A 15566-nucleotide genomic window follows, 5' to 3' on the forward strand; every position below is an offset into this window, starting at 1 on the left:
GCAACCACCAGCCTCTTCGTTATACGCGCCGCCGTTAATCCCCGCACATTATAACCCCCGCGTCTACGGTAATTCAAGTTCAACCGCCTCCTTCTTCTTTCTCTTCTTCTTCTTCAACACCGGCACGCCATGAGCGACTACACGCTGCCGTCCGACTCGGAGAGCGAGGGCAAGTCGCCCAGATTTCTGCATTGGTGGGAATCCCCTGCGACGCCAAGCGATCCGGGCTCCACGCCCAGCGACCCTGCCTCCACGCCGAGTGAGGAGGAGGAGGACGGAGGCGGCAATGGCAGCGAAGGCCGAGGAGGAGGACGGAGGCGGCGCTGCCAGCGACGTCGAGGACGAGGAGGAGGGCCAGGAGGAGGAGGAGGACTCCGACACCAAGTTCGCCCGGTTGGAGGCGCAGGAGGCGGCGGACGACAAGGCGGCGGCAAGGAAGAAGTCCAGGGCGCTGGCGCGGCGATGACGACGAAGACGCCATTTCTTCCAGTTTCAACTCCTCGACGGGCGCGTCGTCCTCCAGTTCCAACGAGGAGGTGACAAGCAAGAGGCGCAGGAGTTTCGACGACGAGACAGGGCCTTCTAACAAGAAGGCTAAAAATTAGTTTTAGTTTATATGTTTTTAAATTTGTTCTTCTTTGTAGGTTAAATATGTTTGAATCTATTCCATTGAAGTATCCGGTTAATTCGATTGGAGCAACATGACATCATTGAGTACTACTTTTTCGCGTTTAAACTTGCTCATTCAACAAAAATGACAAGAAGTAGCACCAAAAAATACACTTGCATGTCCAAAATGCGTCGGACCGCTGGAGGTAGCCCCCGATGCAAACGGACATTTCGCCCCTAGCGGTCATTTTGGCGTCCGCCAGGCGACGCAAACGGACGCCAGCGGACAATTTGCGTCCGAAATGCGTCGCGCCGCTGGAGATGCCCTTAAATATTTTTACCATGTGTATAATTTTCTTACGTGGATGTGGAATATCATGTCCTCTTCTGCCTAGAAGGATATGGATGTGAGTGGAAATTGAGAGACTGGACACTGGAGAAGTCAGAAGTCAAAGTCTCCCTCTCAGGACAAACAATCAGCCGGAACCCGCCGAACGCTCCTGCTATACGGGCCACTCTTTCGTCTTCCTCCATCGCAAGAATCAATAGGTGATCCCACCTCCGTAGCTATCCGGCCCGGCAGCCATGGACCGCGTCTACCTAGCGCTGGTCGCTGCCGTGGCCGCCTTCGCTGCCATCTCCTTCCCCTGCCTCCTCATCGCCTTCCTCTGCCGCCATCGCAAGAACCGCCTCCTCGAGCCGGACCGCCGCTGCCTGTCGTCCTCCTCCCTCCCCGTCCGCGTATCGACGGAGCTCTCCTCGTCGTGGTCGCTGTACGGCTCCTCCATCGACGCTTCGCTCAAGAAGCTCTCGCTGGACGACCTCGCCAGGGCCACCGGCGACTTCTCCCCGGACAACATCATCGGCGACGGCAGCTTCGGGTTCGTGTACCGCGCCGTGCTGCCGGACGGCGGAGCGGTGGCCGTGAAGCGGCTCTCGGCCGACCACGCCGCCGGCGCCGGCAACCGCGAGTTCCGCGCCGAGCTGGAGGTGCTCGGCAGCCTCAGCCACCGCAACCTCGCGCGCCTGCTTGGCTACTGCGCCACCGGCCGCGACCGCCTGCTCGTCTACGAGCTCCTCGAGCGCGGCAGCCTCGACGCGTGGCTCCACGGAGACGGCGCCGGTGGGACGCCGCTGCTGCCGTGGATCGCGCGCCTCCGCGTCACCCGCGGCGTCGCGGCCGCGCTCGCCTTCTTGCACCACGACTGCCACCCGCCCGTACTCCACCGCGACGTCAAGTCCAGCAACGTCCTGCTCGACGAGGGATTCGAGGCCAAGCTCGCCGACTTCGGACATGCCAGGGTCGTCACCGGCGGCCCTGCCGCGTCGCATGTCAGCACGCAGGCCGCCGGCACAGTGGGGTAATGCTCTGCACTTATTTCGAATTACAGCGCCCCAGATCGCGCTCACGGTTTGCGCACGCCTATTTTCGATGTCGCAAGTGCCCCAGTGCAAAATCAAGTTTAAGATTGACCCGGGAATAAAACTTCAACAGAGAATTCATCAGACGATGATTGTGATTCTCAGAATTGGGTATGATTTAGCAATGGCTGGGTTGGAAGTAAAAGTTCAGCTGAAATTCCAGCAACCGGCATTGTTTCTAGGTTGGGGACGAATTGCAGCAATTAGTGGCCCAGTGATTGCTGGTTTAGAAGGCAGGAGTTGCGAGTTGCGACACAATATTACCTGAACTGATGCTGCATAGTTGCATACTTACCTGCATATATAAAACAAAAGCACTGGCTAAAAGTACATAAAACAGACAACCTTCTCACGCCGGTCTCAAATTTCTTGTTGCGGTGAAGTCAAGCGTGCTAGTTACGTTAACACATATCAATTTGGTACTAGTGTTTTGAAGAATATAATACTACTAGTTTAAGAGAAAAAAAACATGTATCTAATTATACAATGCTCTTTGTTTAGTAGATGTCATTCTCTTCAAAATCAGATCACTATACTTCAAAATGGCACGTGTAATATTGTTGTTTATGCAATATTAATAGGTACATGGCACCGGAGATTCGTCAAGGAGTGGGAGCAAGCATAAAAGCGGATGTGTACAGCTTCGGCGTTCTAATGATAGAGATAGTCGCAGGTCGCCGACCTAGCTGGCCGATGAAGAACATTGGCGGGAAGGAAGTAGAGCCGTTGAAATGGGCGAGGGAAAAGGTTGAGGCTGGCTTGTCATTAGAGATTGCAGATTGTCGACTCCAAATCGAAGTAGAGAAGGAAACAAAGGAGGTGGAAGCGTTCTTGGACATCGCACATAGTTGCACGGAGGAGTGTCCTAAGTATCGTCCAACAATGAAAGAAGTGGTAGAGATGCTCACGAAGATCTAAGAGTCTCGAGTCAAATGCTTCATATGAATATTGAATTGCAATAAGAAAATTAAATCTATTGATTATGCCATGGTTTTTTTTATGGGGATTATGCCAAGATTAGAAAGAGCTTCCCTTCTACTGTCTATAGGTCTAACCTTTTTGTGGCTCTTTTCAATGATTTCCATGAAGCAAACCTACCTATTCATCATTTGAATTTTGGATTTATCACCTTGCTACCTAAAGGTTTGGAAGCGAATAAGCATTTATATGCTAAATTTAAGTTTACACATTTTTACAAATGTATGTACTAATCTTTTAACATGTGTTGCCTTAATGTCATTCGTTTGACCTAAACAACTTTTTGCATAGAAGATACATTATGGAGGATGTTCTAATCCTTCATGGAACAATACATGAATTTCATACAAATAAACTTGATGGAGTAATATTTGTTATATTTGAGATGCACAATAAACGAAGAACGAAAAGTAAAACACTGCAGGGGACACGAGATTTTAACGTGGAAAACCCTTGCAACACACAAGGGAAAAACCACGGGCGCCGGCCAGACAAAAACTTCACTATTTCGGTGGTGTTTACAAACGCCGTGGGTGTACAATGATGCGATGATAAACCCTAGCGGCGGCTTACGGGGAATATAAATAGGCGGTGGCAACGATCCAGTACCGCGGGGGCTGCCGCCCCCGCACCCCCGCGCAGGCGTCCCCGTAGGGCACGACATATGGGCTAACTCGACTACGCTACGCTTCGGCCCAAGCCTCCGGCGACGGGCCTCGCTCCGCTCGTCAGAAGTTAGCCTCCCTTTAGTATACGAATTTGGATCACAAAATAACAAACTCCACCTTGAGACAAATTCCTTGTAGCATGAACTTCAACAATCACCTGAATCAACAAAGAAAACACTTGCTGGCGCCAATAGCCACTTGGGCTAAACGAGTTATACCAACCAAGCTTGAGCAAAGCTCAAACTTGGACACAGAGACAGAGCTTAGTCATCATATCAGCAGGATTATCATGAGTACTAATCTTGCATACCTTCACTTTACCTTTTGCAACCACATCTCCGATTGCGTGGTACTTAATATCAATGTGCTTTGTCCTATCATGGAACATCTGATCTTTAGTAAGATAAATAGCACTTTGACTCGTCATCGAACAACTTAATGCAAGAATTATCTCCACAAAGCTCAGTATATAACCCTTTCAGCCAAACGAGCCTCTTTACCCGCCTCAAGCAATAGCCATGTACTCAGCCTCGGTAGTAGATTGTGCAACAGACATCCCGCAAAGTAGCCTTCCAGACTAACAGACACATCCACCAACAAGTAAACACATAACCTGTGAGGGACCTTCTCTCGATCCAAATCGCCAGCATAATCTGAATCCACATATCCGGCGAGCCCCTCACCAATCCTCGCCAAACCTCAAGCAAGCTTTTGATGTGCCGCGAAGGTACCTGAAAATCCACCGAACAGCTTTCCAATGTTCTTTACCAGGATTAGCCATGTATCGACTGACCAAACTCATAGCATATGATAGATCGGGACGTGAACAAACCATGGCATACATCAAGGAACCAACGAGCACTAGAATAGGGAACTCGAGACATGTACTCAATATCATCTTTAGAGCTAGGACATTGCAAAGCCGACAACTTGAAATGAGAAGCAATAGGAGTAATGACTCGACTTTGCATCATGCATATTAAAACGATGAAGAACTTTCTCAATGTACTTTTCCCGACTAAGAAACAACAAACTAGACTTTCTCGTCCCTTTTGATTTCCATGCCTAGTATTTTCTTAGCAGGACCAAGATCCTTCATCTCAAACTCACTACTTAATTGATTCTTTAAAGTAGTGATCTCTTTCATGCTCTTGGCAGCAATCAACATATCATCAACATATAGCAGCAAATAAATAGGTGATCCATTAACAAACTTGATATACACACAACTATCATACCGAGATCTCTCAAAACCATGTGTAAGCATAAATGAATCAAACCTTTTATACCACTCGTCGTGGCGACTAGTTTCAGTACCATAAATGGACCTCTTTAATTTGCAAACAAGATCCTCCTTACTAGTGCACAACATAACCTTCAAGGTTGGTCCATATATATATCCTCCTCCAACTCACCATGCGTAAAGCAGTCTTTACATCTAGCTGCTCAAGCTCAAGATCATGCATAGCAACAATACCAAAGAAAGCACGAATAGAACTATGCTTCACAACCGGGGAGAATACATCATTATAGTCAACACCTGGAATTTGACTGAAACCTTTTGCTACTAACCTTGCCTTAAACCGTGGAGGCTCATTAGGAGACAAACCTTCCTTTCTTTTGAATATCCACTTGCAGCGGACAGCCTTCTTTTGTTTAGGCAAGTGCACAACATCCCATGTGCCATTCTTCTCAAGCGATTGCATCTCTTCTTGCATCGCACCTACCCACTTATCTTTATCAACCGAAGCAATGGCTTCAAGTATATGTAGCTGGTTCAATATCATGCTCCACCCGTTCAGACACAACTCAAAGCATAAACAACAATATCACATTCTTGAATTAATCGGGTAGGAGGTGTAATATTTCTCTTAGGGCGGTCAGCAGCAATAGACCGTCCTTGTCGCTGAACAAAAGGTGGTGAAGGTGGAACATCATTATCATCATTGTTGGTTTCAGGAAACACATTTTCATTCTCCTTTGCGTGCTCCACCTGCACGCCAATTCTGTGCTGCTCATCATCAGAAACATCGGGAGAATCAATAGCATCGAAATATCGATAGACGGACTATCATTAAACATAACCGCCTCATTAAAAACGACATTCCTGCTCAACACAATTTTCTTAGTTTCAGGATTCCATAATCTATATGCCTTAACTCCCGAACCATAACCAAGGAAGATGCACTTAACAGCCCTTGGCTCCAACTTTCCATTATCAACATGAGCGTAAGCGGTCAACCGAAAACTCTCAAATCTGAATAATCAGCAGGCGAACCGGACCATACCTCAATTGGAGTTTTCTTATCAAGTGGAACAGAAGGTGACCTCGTTGATGAGATAACATGCGGTGGAGGTCTGCTTCAGCCCAAAAACCTCTATGCATCTTTGCATTAGACAACATGCAGCGAGCCCTCGAAATAATGGTCCTGTTCATGCGTTCAGCCACGCCATTCTGTTGAGGGGTGTACGGAATGGTATGATGTCTTACCATCCCATCATTGCTGCAAAACTCATCAAATTCATTTGAACAAAATTCCATACCATTGTCGAGTACGGAGTATCTTAACCTTCTTTTCAGTTTGGGTTTCTACCATAACTTTCCACTTCTTAAAAGCATTAAAAACATCAGATTTATGTTTCAGGAAATATGGCCACACTTTTCTTGAGTAATCATCAATAATTGTAAGCATGTAATTAGCACCACCATTAGAAGTTCTACGGGACGGACCCCAAACATCAGCGTGTACATAATCTAAAATGCCTTTGGTGGTATGAACGGAAGCATTAAATTTTACTCTTTTATGCTTACCAAAGATGCGAGTGCTCACGGAACTCAAGATTACCTAAATCGCAGCCATCAATTAGCTCTCTCTTTGCCAATTCTGCCATGCCAAGCTCACTCATATGTCCAAGACGCTTGTGCCAAAGGTTAGTCTTACTAGTTTCATCGGAACTAACAGCAGCAGCAATACCGGGCAAAGTGCTACCTCTAAGGACATATAATTTCGCAGAATTCATATCACCAATCATAATAATGAGAGAACCTGATGATACCTTCAAAAGTTTGTTCCCACCTTTGTACTTGTACCCGTCACAATCAAGGGTACTCAAAGAGATCAAATTTCTCGCCATGGAGGGTATGTGTTTCACTCCTGTCAACGTGCGTGTCATCCCATCATGGGTCTTGATCCGAACGGAACCAATGCCAACAATGCTGCATCTGGTTGTCATTCCCCACACGCACAAAATCTCCACTCTGCACAGACTCATAAGAACTGAACCAATCTTTGTTACAGCAAATATGAAACGAACATGCAGTATCAAGAATCCATTCATCATCACGTGAAACACATGCAGCCAAAACAGCTAAGCAATCTCCATCGAACTATCACTACCAAGCAACAACGACGAGCTCTCACCCTTACCGGTGACAACGGCAGCCTTACCATTACCATCATTATTTTTCGGTTGGTAAGTTCCGTTCCTTTTCTCCTTGTTCTGCAGCTTCCAACAATCATCAATATTGTGGCTAGATTTCTTACAATACCTGCAGAACTTGTCACGTCCTTTGGACTTTGAGCGACCTCTATCGCCCTTGCTCTTATCTCTCGTTGTTGTGGTAGTAGTTATCTCGCTGCTCGAGTCCCGCCACGGACCTCTAACGCCTCCGCCTTGGAGGACGAACTTTCAGCCTGCACCATAAATTTCATTTTCTCCTTTTGTTGGAGAGCATCATAAACTTCCGCGAGAGTTAGTTTGTCGCGGCTCAATAATATGGTGTCACGAAAATTACCGAAAGAATTAGGCAGCGAGCATAAAAGAAGAAGACCTAAATCCTCATCCTCATACTTAACTTCTATAGACCGCAAATCAGAAACAATCTCTTTCCAGGAAGATAGGTGATTCATTACCGAACCTCCCTCTTGCAACTTATGCGAGAACAGCTTCATCTTCACGTGCAATCTGCCCGTGAGATCCTTGGACAAACAGATCTCCTCTAGTTTGACCCATAACTCGGCGGTGGTTTTCTCCTGCAGCACTTCCGCTAGAATATTATTGGACAGATGGAGTTGAATCAACGATAAAGCCTTACGGTCTTTCCGCTTCTCCGCATCGGTCCAGGTATCCTTCGCTTTCTCGCCGAAAGCATCGATCGCTTCATCCAGATCTGAAGATTGGGCGAGAATCGCCCTCATCTTCACTTGCCACAAAGCAAATCTCGTGGTGTAGTCCAGCTGCGGTAGATCGAACTTCGGTGACGACATCTCGTAAACCCTAGATCCAAAGAACACGGGCTCTGATACCACTTGTTATATTTGAGATGCACAATAAACGAAGAACGAAAAGTAAAACACCGCAGAGGACACGAGATTTTAACGTGGAAAACCCTTGCAACACACAAGGGAAAAACCACGGGCGCCAGCCAGCAAAACTTCACTATTTCGGTGGTGTTTACAAACGCCGTGGGTGTACAATGATGCGATGATAAACCCTAGCGGCGGCTTACAGGGGAATATAAATAGGCGGTGGCAACGATCCAGTACCGCGGGGGCTGCCGCCCCCGCACCCCCCGCAGGCGTCCCTGTAGGGCACGACATATGGGCTAACTTCTGACTACGCTACGCTTCGGCCCAAGCCTCCGGCGACGGGCCTCGCTCCGCTCGTCAGAAGTTAGCCTCCCTTTAGTATACGAATTTGGATCACAAAATAACAATATTAAAGTATGATTCTGAAAAGGCTAACAGAAAATTGTTGTGGCCTTTTGTACAACAAGTTCTACGGATGATGGGGCTTTCCCAACTTTAATGGACATGGATTGATCAAGCCCTTATTTTTTTAACAAATGAGGTCTCCGGGAGAGTGATCCTCTTTCCTCAGTAATTTTTTATATCCTGATTAATATGTTGGCTATTTTAATCAGTCGGGCAGGCTCCAATGCTTACCAATATCATCCCTCATATAGTTGACGATGGTGTTCCTGTAACTCTTTTTAAGTGTTTTAGCAACTCCCTGGACTCAAAACCAACTCTGTAAAATCCATATCTATTATTTCAGGAAGTGTAAACAGCAACAGGAGGAGCATGCTCAACATTGTTTTTGCTATGGCATAGGAACCGATATACAACACCTTGTTTTAAAACTATATATGAGCCTCCTTAGTAAATGCCCATTTCAGCTACTTATAGAACATGGTGGTTGGCAATATTTATTCCAAAACATATACTGGGGGCCTAGAGATACCCATTTCTAGGAGGTCCTTATAAAAGGTAAGGATACCTTTTTTTTTTAGTTTTATTTTGTTCCAACTATATAGGTATCTGGGAGGATAAATCATAGGAAACAAACCACTTAGTGCTTGCTATCGGCAACCTTTCAATATAGTTTAAGAAACATGCATTTTGCGGTTGGATCAGTATAGTATAATAAGGAGTTATGTGCTCAATTGATGGAAAACACTTGAATGACTGGCATAGTTTTGTTATGGGAACCCTAGTGTCCATCAGATTTATTGCCGCACAGTTCGTGATTTCTGGGGCGTCCGATAGACATGCGGGGTAGTTACTGTAGTTGTTAGCTTTCTACTAACGATCCCCCAAATCACATGAGGTGTTAGCTTCATTGTACTCCGTATTAAGGCATGTACAATGGGGTGACGATAACCTTCCTTTTACGGTTGCCACATTGATTTTTTTGCTTAGTTGAAGGAGAGATATTGAAGAAAGAGAAGACTACCTTCACTAAGCTAAAAGATAATCTCTTATGAAATAAGAGAATGCTATTTTCTCAATTGTAGCCTTTGTTTTCCCTTAGCAAACATATTTCTTTATAAAATTTAATTGATTCTTACTTGTTGCAAGGAAGGACAGTAAGAGATAATACATTGTACCACTTCTATTTGTTGTCTTCTCTACCATTGTACATGCCCTTAGATTTCCAGCAACTTCTACTGTGTGTTACGCCATGTATGCTAATCTCCTTCCTCCTCCCCGATCTACTGCACGTGCATGCGTTTCCTAGTTCCTTGCTACCACAAACCTCTTGTGAGTTCTTATGTGCTTCCGTTATTTTGTTCGTCACTACTAAAGTGCTTTAGTACTTTATTTGACATGATTACAATATTTTTGACACTACGAGTATATGTGCTACCTAGTCCTCAAAAAAGTAATCCGTTAGTACATATGATATGCTTCAACCTTTGGTACACTAAGTTTCCTACGTATAGATGTGTGCTTCCTTCTTCCTTCTACCACAAAAGTTCTTAAGTGTACTACACACGACATGCTTCAACTTTTACTACACTATATTTCTTAGTACCTCTACATGTGCTTCTGTTTGTTCACTTTCAAAATTCAAATAAGTACTCCATTAGTGAATATGCCATGCTTCCATCTTCAATACACTATGTCTTAGTACCAACTTATATGCTTCGCTCTATATGTATACACAGTTTTGCTTCCATCTCACCATATTCCAATTCTCAAATAGTACACAGGTCATCCTTCAACCTTGGACTCACTACGGTAACCACTAAGCCTAGAGATACCCATTTCTAGGAGGTCCTTATGCGAGTTAAGGGGATCCTTTTGCAGTTTGGTTCTGTTTCAACAATATAGGTATCTGGGAGTGCTTGCTATCAACAACCTTTCAATATAGTTTAAGGAACATGCATGTTGCGGTAGGATCGGTACCGTATAATAAGAAGTTATGCGCTCAATTGATGGAAAACACTTGAATGACTGGCATACCAATTAACTTCTATACTACCGTGTTTACCAATTAACTTTTGCAGGCTCCCGTGCAAATTACAACGTGTGTTCGAACGCTTTAAGTCTTCACTTTCCACCAAATGTTTTGGACTTTTGGATAGGCCATAATTGGAAGTACCCGAAAATGTGGATCATTTTCTTGGTCTTTTAGTACAATTCATACATATCCTTTCGTGGTATATGCCGACCTTGGTATATTCTAAGGCTTATGCTTGTGTTCGCTGAAAGAGTTTTGTGCCTATACTTACATGGTACACTCATAAGTACTAAAGTACCAAAGGTATCTTCTACTTGGATCAAAGAAAAACACGTTCTATCACCCCGAGCAAACACAAACTACATCAAGAGTCTAAAAGTACACATACCGATGTGCACTAAACCATTATTATACAACAAAAAATTCTACCCGAAACACCATCAGAGGAGAATAATTTCAACATGTCAAAATATCCCCGAGGCCCAACACTTCGTGATGGAGTGGTCAAAATCTTCCTTTTAGGTTTGTTGTAAACTAACCACCACAAATGCACTCTTAAGTTTTTTATTACGCAGCGAAATGCACCTATTCTCAGCAGTCATGCTTCCGATGTTCCAGCATTGGATAGACCAAATCTTGTTCGAACAAAAGCCGTACCCAAACTGACTAGAAAACAACAGAGACAATTGGCGCACTGCCAAGGACAGACTAGGTTCAGAGAAGAAAGCAGAGGAAGGAGCTGAGACTAGGCGCAAACATTGGTGATCTCTCTTTCTTCATCACAAGTAGCAAGGATACGCCTAGGGTCGACTTCCGCCTCAGACGCAATGGAATGCGGTACGCTATCACGGAGAGCCCATTCCTGGAAGGATAATGTCCAAAGTGGAGCTTTGCATGTTCGTACATACTTCGGCCAGAAAAATTGTGTATACCCAACTTGGCCTGAGGGGTTCTTCCCGTTTTCCTCATATTCCCATGATGCTTTGATCACGCCTCAGCTCTTACTCTTTGTCCTCCACTCATTGTCAACTACTACCTATTTGTTGGCTGCTACTTGGTGTTGTGTGTTGAAACAAGAGATGATGCAATAAAGGGCCGTGTTCATCACTTTAATGTAGAAGTAGGGCTTTGTTCCCTAATTCGAAAATAGAAAGCTTGGTGTGATATGGGCTCAAAATGATACACTATATAAGACCTAGGCCATACCAATGCAAACCCCAGAGAATATAAGTTTCATATGTTGGTATTTAACAATTTCAACCATATGCTAGTAAATTTAGAATCAATAAATATACCTTCCTCGAGATATAATAGCTTAAGATACCTTGTGTATATCCCGCCTAAAGTAGCTTCTTTACGAGTCTACTTGTTAGCAATTAGCATACACTTGGGATTCACTGTGAGAACACACACTATAGTTCATACACCAGGAATTTAGTTCAGATTTAGAGAATCTATGCTATTAGAAGGAAAGAAAGGTTTCCGCTGCCACCGTTCTTGAACGATGTCGTTCTGGAAAGGAGGAGAGAACCCTTATATCTGGGACGAAACAAAACTTGGTCACTTGGTCCATTTTGGGACGATGTGTCTTCGATTTGGCTGGATCGATCTAATGGGCCTCCATTGATGGTGCCCAAGGTCGTTGCTGTCCTTAGCAGCAGTATAGCTGCTAACATCCCTCTCCCTTGAGTTTTGGATTGACACCAAGACAATGTCTCCGGGTAGCGTTCCTGGAGCTCGAGTTTGTCTTCCCGGGTTACGTCCCACTTACTGTCAGTGGACCATTGGATTTGCACCTGTTCTCTGCGTCCACTTGGTGTGTTTCGCCATCTTTGCGCCAGCATTTGCAAAGGAGTAGGCACGACGTCAATAATGATAGGAAGTGAAGTTGAAGCTTGCATACCTAGTTTAAGAACTTTACGCAGTTGATAAACAAGGATTATTGGGTGGATTTTGGATTCCTTGGGTAAGTCCACTTCATAAGCTATTGGATTGATGCACTTGATAAAATTGCAGGGTCCATAGTATCTGATTGAGAGCTTATAGTTGGTGATAGAACATGGAGCCCCATGTGTGGTCTTGGTAATCGATGATAATCTCTATGGACTAATGGTTGCATTGAGTTTCTCTTATAGGTTTTATCCATAGGCAATGCTTGCACCATATGTTATTTTTAAGGTTGTAAGAAAAAGAAAATAAAGAAGATCAAGTGACAAGTATGTCTTGAATAATAATAATAATAATAATAATAATAATAATAGTAATAATAATAATAAGAAGGAGCGAGTTCTCATGCATATCTTCAAGGCATCAACAATATGAAGAACGAAGATGGTGGAGTGCAATGAAGAAGAAGAATGAAGACGGTGGCATGCAATGAAGACGAGGGATGAAGATGGATCTTGCCATCCATATGGTGGTCATGGATATATGACGACATGCCAAAGAAGAATCTCTCCCATGGTGGATTATGAGGGAGCAATCAACAAGACTTCATCAACCAAGCACAATCAAGAAATGTGTTTCATCTTAATGCGGTCAAGATCATCATCATCAAGTTAGAGTGGAATGCGCAAGGATAATATTTGCTCTTGATAGGTTCTCTTTCTTACCAGTCTCTTATTTTTGGAAGACCGGGTGTGTAGGATAGTTTCTCATACTAGCAAGAGGGCTCTCAAATAAGTCACTTGGCCGCATCGTTCGGAGAGAGCTCGAACCCTTTGCATGCTTTGCATCATGTTTCTTGGTTGTTTTTTGTTCTTATCCATTTGATGTTTTAGAATTTGCGTTCATTTCTATGATAAGCTCTAGTTCATCGAAAACGGATTCCACATGCCACATGTGTCACTTGTTGCGTTTTCAAGTTTGGCAATTTTCTTAGTTTCTCGTGTTGGAGGTTGCGCCTCCCAAAATTCATAGAAAATCCTCCCCCACTTGTTTTCATATTTTTCAACAAAATTGGTTTCGCCTCATTCGAAGATCCCAAACTCTAGATATTGCATTTCTAAGTTTACCTCTATTTCAAAAGAAAAAGAAAAAAGGGAAACCTTTTTCGGATGGCCGGTACTACCGCGTGGACTTCCGTCCTAGTACCGGCCGGGGTACTGCGCTCCCCTGTGCCCACCCCAGTACCGGGCCAGCCAGGCTGCGCCTCCCTCTCGCTCCGCTCGCACGCGCACGCCGCCTCGCTCCCGTGCACCGATGCTGGCTAGCGTTGCTCGCCCGCTTCTTCTCGTTCGCTCGCCCCTTCGCACTAGCCCCACCTGTCCGCTCGCTGGCCGCCCGCATGGCCGGCCCCATGGCACTCTCGCTCGCGTTGACCTCGCCCCGCTCCACGCTCCTGTAAGGGCACTTTGCCCCAATGTTATTTTTGGTAATTGATGACAATTTCTATGGACTAATATTTCCATTGACTTTTTGTTTGAAGGAATAATCCATATGTTTTGCTTGAACTCCATTTGTTGGATTCAAAATAGTTGATGTCAAGAGAAAGGTTTGGCTCGAAGTCGGTGTCGCAATCCTCGAAGGCTCATGAGTTGAGCTATTGGTGACCAAGATCTAGAGCATGCAATCAAATGAAGTGTTCCGGCTTGAATGAACCATGAGCGCCATCATCAAGGTCAAGCGGGACGCGGTTAATTCTCTCGTCCTCTTATGGTGTCAGGTCATGGTGTTAACAGAGAGAGGAAGAGCTCGAGAGGAAGTTCAAAGGAGCGCTCGAAGAGCGCGACAAGGTAGTTTTCCCTTTTCGATTTTTCTTGAGTATAGGACCCTACACTATTAAGAGGGGTCAGAGTCGTTATTTGGTTCTTTGGCTCAAATCAATCCTATTCGTTTGGCATCTTTTATCCACATTATCTTCGCTACGAGATGACACCTTTGGTTTCCACTTTTCCGTCTCTCTAAAGGTGGCTCGATTTTTTTGCTCGGCGTTTGCCATTTCGTTTTTACCACTTTTTGTTCACCACAAAAATATTCCGCCTATTGCATTTATCTTTTTCTCTATAATATTCTTGATCCCGATGATGATTAAAGTTTGCTCAGTTTTTACCTAAAAGAGGCTCAAAATTTGCTCCACTTTTCGCCAAAGGAATTTTTTAAAAAAGAAGCCAAAACAGGAGTTTTGGCCGGTCAGAACCGGCCGGCACGTTTTTGTTTCTCCCTCTCCACGCTGCTTTTCCAGAGAAAAGGGCCGGTATGACCGGGCGCGTGGCCGGTCATACCGGCGAGCCGCCCGCGTCGCTCTGCCTGCTCCCAGACGCTGCGCGGGCCCACTGCACCGCACGCCCTGCGCTCGCTCTCCAACCGATGCATCGCCAGGCCGCTCGTGGACGTCCTCTCCTGGCCTCGATCGCGCGTAGCGTGTCACGCGCCCATCCTTGCCCCCGCCTGCCTCGCGCTGGAAGCACTCCACACGGTCCCCAGCTCCAGCAGCCGCTTCTTCCCGTTCACGCGCTGCGCCGTTTTTTCTTCCCCACTGCGTCGCCGCTTCTGCCGAGTTTGATGACTTTTCTGTTTCTTTTGCCCAACTTTTTGTTTCTGGTAAGTTTAGCTGGTACGACCGGCTATTGCCGGCCATTGTTTTTTCTGCGCGGTTTTGCACTATAACAGCTACGTTTTCTTCTATATAAGGCAACTCAAAATTCTCGGAACCTTAACTTTCCCATTCCTATTGATCCAGATCCTCTTTGACAAGGGTCTCAAGAACTCCATCCTATTCCCCACCTTAAATCTTAGATCCCTTGTGATTTGTCCAATAATTTTGAGAGTTGATCCATGCATCTCGAAGATTTCTTCATCCTCTCTGTTTCGACCATATACTTTTCGATTTGAGCCATTTTATCAAGTTTCTCTCTCCGATTATTCCTGTAGGTTGAGGACTCCTAGGTGGTAACGATCGCCGTGAGCGATTAATTTTGTGATCGAGCCGGAAAGTTTGTATGAGATTGAAGGTCTCCCTAAGGTCTTTACATGGTGAAACGAGCTCCTACTTCGTGGAAGGAGCTCATGGAGAAGAAGGTGTGCCTTCGTGACGTTCGGTGTCCTTCGTGGTACCGCAACTCTCCAATAGTGACTAGCTTCCCCTCAAGAAAGTGAACATCGGGATACATCGTCGTCTCCACATGTCTCGGTTATTTTTTT

General features: G+C 45.2%; 1 protein-coding gene across 1 annotated transcript; it reads left to right on the top strand.

Annotated features, from left to right (window-relative positions):
• The first annotated feature begins 1092 nt into the window (after nt 1–1092).
• Nucleotides 1093–3145, top strand: LOC124703365 (brassinosteroid LRR receptor kinase BRL2-like). The gene is made up of 2 exons (XM_047235579.1): nt 1093–1970; nt 2613–3145. Exons 1-2 carry the CDS (start codon nt 1195–1197, stop codon nt 2947–2949), a joined length of 1113 nt encoding a protein of 370 aa, XP_047091535.1. The 5' UTR covers nt 1093–1194; the 3' UTR covers nt 2950–3145.
• The last annotated feature ends 12421 nt before the right edge of the window (nt 3146–15566 follow it).

Source organism: Lolium rigidum, chromosome 3 (genome assembly GCF_022539505.1).
Source record: "Lolium rigidum isolate FL_2022 chromosome 3, APGP_CSIRO_Lrig_0.1, whole genome shotgun sequence".
Taxonomy (NCBI): Eukaryota; Viridiplantae; Streptophyta; class Magnoliopsida; order Poales; family Poaceae; genus Lolium; species Lolium rigidum.